A 6,187-nucleotide genomic window follows, 5' to 3' on the forward strand; every position below is an offset into this window, starting at 1 on the left:
GCCTAATGCTCTGCCTCGCCGCGCGTTCTCCAATCCAGGGCTCCAGTTCCACTTCGAGAACATATGTAGGCTGGCAGGACCAACAGCAGTCATTCCCTCGCTGTATTGATTTGTCCTTTTTTCTTCTTTGATTGGGAAAAAAAAATGTTTGGCTTTAAGGGGAAGAAACCCAAAGCGCTGTGATTTTACTAGAAGTGATTGTGTGTACAACACCAAGTTGCGAGTACGGAGACTCGAACCTGGGCGGGCAGGGATGCATCAGCCCATCCCAACCACCGGGCTATGCCTCGGTTCACTGATTGGGAAACTAAGTTGAATTATTGTGACTATGCTTGCCCCTTCATATATTGTCAGCTAACGTAGGACACAGTTTTGACTTAACTTCGAAACATTTGCGCACAGAGATTGCACAAAAGATAATTACTGAAAAGACAAGCACACCCATGAGCACGGTGCAGCACTCCACTTGGCAGTATTACCAAAATGTACCATTGCTACTGTACTGTGTAAACATGAAGATCCTGTCTGGGACACAAGATCCATATGAATTTCACTAGAAGCGGTTTCCGGCAGAAATAGGGGCAAGTTTTGGCTGTTTACATCAGTGATGTAACATTTCTTCTATCATCTAGAAAATAATATGGGAAAGTTCATGGTATCCAAAAGGGCCTTACTACTAATAATTGATGTTATTACAACAAAGTATGGCAAGGCTATTTAATAAATGTTACTGCTAATATATTTTGGCCAATTCTTCACATAGCTGATTTGTGCAGTCCCTTCTATTATGGTAGTGCTATTCATCAACTGAAGCTAGCATCTGCACCACATTTTCCATGGTAGGTCTCCTGCCTCTGTCTTCCTGCAAGCATGAAATAGCCAGCTTCATCATAGTTCTTGCTTGCAAATTGTTGAAATGGCCATTCAATCTAGTGTCAATGAAGTCAGGGAGAAAAGACTGTTCGCTGACATCCAACTCCAGCATCTCCATGAGCATCCTGACCATCCGTTTGAGGACCATTTCCACCTCTTCATCCTCATTCTTATCCAAGTCTGAAACACGAGCTCCCTTTAGTAATTCTAAAAGCACCACCCCAAAGCTATAGACATCAACCTTTGCTGTTATTGGGAGACTGGAGACCCATTCAGGCGCTAAATAACCTCTTGTTCCTCGGATCCGTGATACACTCATGTCGGATCCACCTCTGTTAAGGAGCTTTGCGAGGCCAAAGTCAGCGATCTTTGGTTCTAAGTTCTCATCCAGCAATATATTTTCAGGCTTCATGTCGCAGTGGATGACCCACTCCGAGCATTCATGATGAAGATAAGCCAATCCTTTTGCCACCCCTAGAGCAATGCTGAACCTCTGCTTCCATTCAAGTAAGACGTGTGAACTCCCACCACCAAACAACATTTTGTCCAATGACCCATTCACCACAAATTCTGAAACCAGTATCCTACATGGATCATCAGAACAGAATCCCCAAACCCTCACTAGATGCATATGGTAGATCCTGCCAATCACATTCAGTTCATGCTGAAATTCTTCTTCACCTTGGTTTACATCTGCCAACTTTTTCACAGCTACTTCCCTTTTATCTTTCAAGACACCTTTGTACACAATGCCTGATGTTCCCCTTCCAAGTTCATCCTGAAACCTTCTTGTAGCTGTCACCAGCTCCATGTAGGTGTATCTGCGAAAATGGTTGGTTATCATTTCATACCCAACCTCAGCTGGCCATACTCCTCTTAATTGCCTACCCTCCCTCCTCAAAATAAACCATCCTAATACGACAAATATTAACTCTGCTAGAAAAATCGCTGATGAGAATCCGTACAAGTACACATACTTAGACTCATTCTGGCCAGTTTTACGCTCATCCTCATCCGTGAAATGTGCTATGAAATATCTGTTTGCTGCACTACAATTAGCTCTATATTTAGGACCAAGAGGCTGCGAGTGGGGAATTGAGGACATTGACACTTGTATGCCCTTGGGAATCTTGATGTACATGGTACCTGTACTACCAAGATTAATCAGGGTTACACCACCGAGAAGAGTAGATTTTGGATAACAATCACCATATCCTCGCCAGTATGCAAATCCCACGCAGTTGCAGTCACTCAGGCATATATTCTTGCAAGTGCGAAGAGACACAAAACGATGAGCACCTAGATCGTACCCAAGGAAATCAGTGTTTGGTAGCTCAACAAATCTCACTTTCTGCGCTTCGCAAGTGATATTGAACTTAGGGCTGCATCCTTTGCTCCGATCACTTGGATCCACAACCTGGTATCCAGGGGCACATACACAAGCAGGCACCGGTGTATACACGCAAATCCCATTCCTACCGCACAGACCACGCACTTTGCAGAGCTGAGGGAATGCCATCCATGTGACTGACCATGTTCTTTGTACCTTATCCAAACTATACAGCCGGAGATTGCCATCAGAATCCAGTGTCAGTCTCCTCAGGATCCCAGGGCCCCAATCCGCAGCCGTGAAGGTTGCATTATCACTTGCAAGGAAATGGCCCAAGGTATCAAGAGCCCCACTGGTGCTGCTGTTAAACGGTATTCTAAGCTTTTCCCAGATAGTCCTGCTTGGATTTGGCCAATAGATGAATGAGAGATCCTTCTCATCATCAAACAGAGAAACAAGGTACTGATCATCGAAATGGAAGCTGTAGCGGCCAGGGACAAGCGCCCTATTAGCAGATACCAACTTCATGGTCGCATTGATGCTCTGACGGGGTAACAAGGTATCAGTGGGAGAAGCAAAGCTTTCCCACAAAATGCTTCCACCTTTACCCTTTACAACGAGGTTCCCGGACTCCAAGAGACGAGCTTGGTGAGCAGCAGAAGGGCTCACATTGTTGGTCCATACGATCTGCCCACTGTGATCTCTCAAGACCATGCTTCCATCGGAATTCAACATAAGTTTGGATCCCCAGGTGTAAACAGGGTGGAGAGGATTCGCGCTCCAGACGACGGTTTTTTCAGAGGAGTTGGAAAACCAAATGGAGAATACTGAGGAATTGGGTGAAACCTGGTAGAAGCCGCATGTGAAAGTGCCATCTGGAGAATAGAGCACATCAGAGCTGTGCTCTACGGAGAGAGAGGAGCCTGGCGAGAGGAAGTCAAGGCCTGAGATACACGGCAGAAACTGGATGGAAGTGAGGAGAAACAGGGAGAATGAGCGTGCATCCATGGTTGGTGGTTGATCTTTGCGATGATCTGGAGTGCATCTTATTATAGTAGTAGGATTCAGAGAGCAGTACAGTCTACTGGGAGCGAACCGCGTGCGCGACCGGCCCGTGGCCCCATTTGGAAGAAACACTGCTCCACCTAATCTCTTTGATTGAGTTCAGCCTTATCCCTCGTCCCCGTTATCCTAGTATTTTTTGAAAAAGAATCTAACCTTTTGACAGACCTAATGTGCCATTTGGTAAACTATTTCGAAATATGAGCCCTGAGTTCGGTTCGGTGCCATGGAAAAACTCTGCAGATCGAGCCAAGTTTTTCGCTGCAGATTTGCTGCAGGTGGTTCGGCGCCAACGGCCTTGGAGCCAACCTAGCTCGGCGCCGTTGCTCCGGCGAAAAACCTTGGCGCCGACATGCGCAACTACAGCTTCATCTTGCTGAATCTAGGGTCAGGTTCCGAACAAGTACTGGCTAGCTGTTGTCTTCGTTCCGTACGTCAACCTACCAAGTCTGAACTCTCGAACCAAACAAAGTCATGGCCAGGGTTCATGGATAAATGATATGCTCCCGGCGTGGTCTTTTCCAAGAATCTTATATAACTAAGAAGTTCATCCCCACTAACCTATTTCTCTAAACATGCAGCTATGCCACCTCATCAATCCCGCCACGTCACCACCCATGTCTACATCATCCATGCTTGCATATATTTTTCGGGAGTAAGGCTCTTTGTCTCCTCACGTCGCATCTTCTACCCACGATAGAAAATGTGTCCACTAGAGTTTTATGAGTCGGTAACCGATGAAGGAGGCGAGCAGACCACTGCCTATATATTTCCTATGGTAGCCCCGTCCATGTGAACACCATTTCCCCCTCCGCTCGGCTCGGGTGCTCTCCTCTGTTCTTATTCTACACAGACTATGTCTACAGCACAGGCGGCTCCTCTCCAATTATCAATCGACTTTACTCTGATCAACTCCATGGATCAAGCCCATGAAGAAGCAGATGTGAAGCGTCTATGGATTCGTTCTCTCCAAAGTCCAAACATCATATCTACATAAAGATCAAATGCTTCGGCCACAGGCAGCATTGCCGCGGCCTATCCCCATGCCCAGATGGTAATATCTCTCTCTGCCTCTCATGGTGCTCACAAATCGTTGGAACTTGGGATGGCATGGTTGAAAATTTGATGGGGTTTGGAGGGACCTGTTAGTAGCAGGGTGCAGTGATGCTATTTTTGAAACGCCTGACAGAACTGTCACAACATATACTTCGCTGATTCAATTTTTGTGTTGTTTTCTCTGCATGCAGATGGAGAATGATACACGTGACAATTTGTAATCTATTACAGTACTCTATGTTGAATACAGTGTATCCGTTGTAACCTCCATCTCCTAGTCTATAGGGAGAATAGCTCCACCTCTCCACCTCTTGCGCCTGCGTGCGCCACTCCTCTCTCTCTCTCTCTCATTGTACTCAAAGACCAGAGCCTCTGTGCTCAGACGAATCACAACTGAACACAATCTATTCTGCTTGTCTTCTTGGTATCAGAGCCTTGTGCTCATGGCCCCTCCACCCTCTTCTTCCTCGCCTCCGGCAGACAACCTCGACACTGATCCACATACTCCCGACACCCGCTCCTCCGGCCGGCCACGAGCACCTGCCACGCCGATCCATGGCGATCCCCTCACCCAAGACCCTCTCAACCTCAGTGGCCTCGCCACAACGCTTCCCAATTATCCCCAGGCCGCCATGGCCAACATCTACCAAAACCTCCCGGCGCTGCAATTTCCCTCCACCTATAGCACACCCTCCCACCCAATCCTCGGGATCAACATCAACAACCACATCAAATTCCAAGTCAACACCGCCGGGCAAAACTTCACCAAATGGCGCCAGATCATGGTTCTTCTGCTCACCATGTACAAGTGCCTCGACCACATCACCGAGGGCGCTGCCCCTCCCGAGCCCTCCGACGACTGGCTAGCCGTCGACATCCACCTCTCCCTCTGGTTCATGGCGACGCTCACCGACGACCTGTACCGCCTCGTCCAGGGCACCGATGGCCGCGCCTGCTCCACCTGGACACGGCTCAAACGTTTCTTCCTCAACCACACCACGGCGCGGTATACCTACCTGAGCAAGGCCCTCCGGACCACGCCTCGCGGTGATCTGCCGATCTCCACCTACGCCACAAAACTGCAGTCCATCGCTGACGATCTGGCCGCTATCGGCCGGCCCGTCACTGATGCCGATCTGACGATGCAGTTCCTCGACGGCGTCGGCAAGCAGTACAAACTACAGGCCGAGATCCTTAAAGGGAACGACGGGCTCACCTTCTCCGACGCCTGCTCTCGCCTTCAGCTCGCCGAGATGGACGACGCCTCCCAACAGCTCTCCGAGAGCGCGCAGGCCCTGGCGGTCCATGGCGGCGGCCGTGGCCAGCCTCGTGGTCCCGCTCCCTCGCCACGTCCCGCCGGCGTCGATCCGCACTACGTCAGCCCCAACTACAAAGGGAAAAACCCCATCCCCGGGTACGTGCACGGCGGGCAGCACTCTGGGCAGGGTTCCTCCACCCCCGTCGACTCCTGGCGTGGGCGTGGCCGCGGCGCTCCCGTTGGTCGTGGCGACCCGTCTGGCGGGCGCGGCGGTGCTCAACCGCCCTGGGTCGGCTACTTCGCTCCCATGGGCGCCTCGTACGCCCCTCCGCGCCACCTGTGGACGCCGCCAAACTCCAGCAGCGTGCTCGGGCCGCGCCCTGGCTCGCAGGCTCACGCCTACCCGACGATGCACACTCCAGCCCCGTCGGCGCCTCTGCTCCCTCAACCAACTCCACCGCCATCTTGGGACCAGCGCGCCCTGCTCACCCACGCCGCCAACTACGGATCCGCGTTCCCTGCTTACGGTGGTGACTGGATCATGGACTCCGGCGCCACTTCCCATGTCACCGGTGACCCAGGTACACTCATCACTACTCATTCCCCTT

General features: G+C 50.5%; 1 protein-coding gene across 1 annotated transcript; it reads right to left on the reverse strand.

Annotated features, from left to right (window-relative positions):
- Positions 1-522: 522 nt before the first annotated feature.
- LOC127345889 (putative receptor protein kinase ZmPK1) lies at positions 523-3,269 on the reverse strand. The gene has a single exon (XM_051372413.2). It carries the CDS (start codon positions 3,209-3,211, stop codon positions 797-799), a length of 2,415 nt encoding a protein of 804 aa, XP_051228373.1. The 5' UTR covers positions 3,212-3,269; the 3' UTR covers positions 523-796.
- Positions 3,270-6,187: the final 2,918 nt, after the last annotated feature.

The sequence above is a fragment of the Lolium perenne genome, chromosome 3 (genome assembly GCF_019359855.2).
Source record: "Lolium perenne isolate Kyuss_39 chromosome 3, Kyuss_2.0, whole genome shotgun sequence".
Lineage (NCBI taxonomy): Eukaryota > Viridiplantae > Streptophyta > Magnoliopsida > Poales > Poaceae > Lolium > Lolium perenne.

Coding starts and splice junctions, on each gene's coding strand:
- LOC127345889 (XM_051372413.2), bottom strand. CDS start 3,211: ATGGATGCACGCTCATTCTCCCTGTTTCTCCTCACTTCCATCCAGTTT.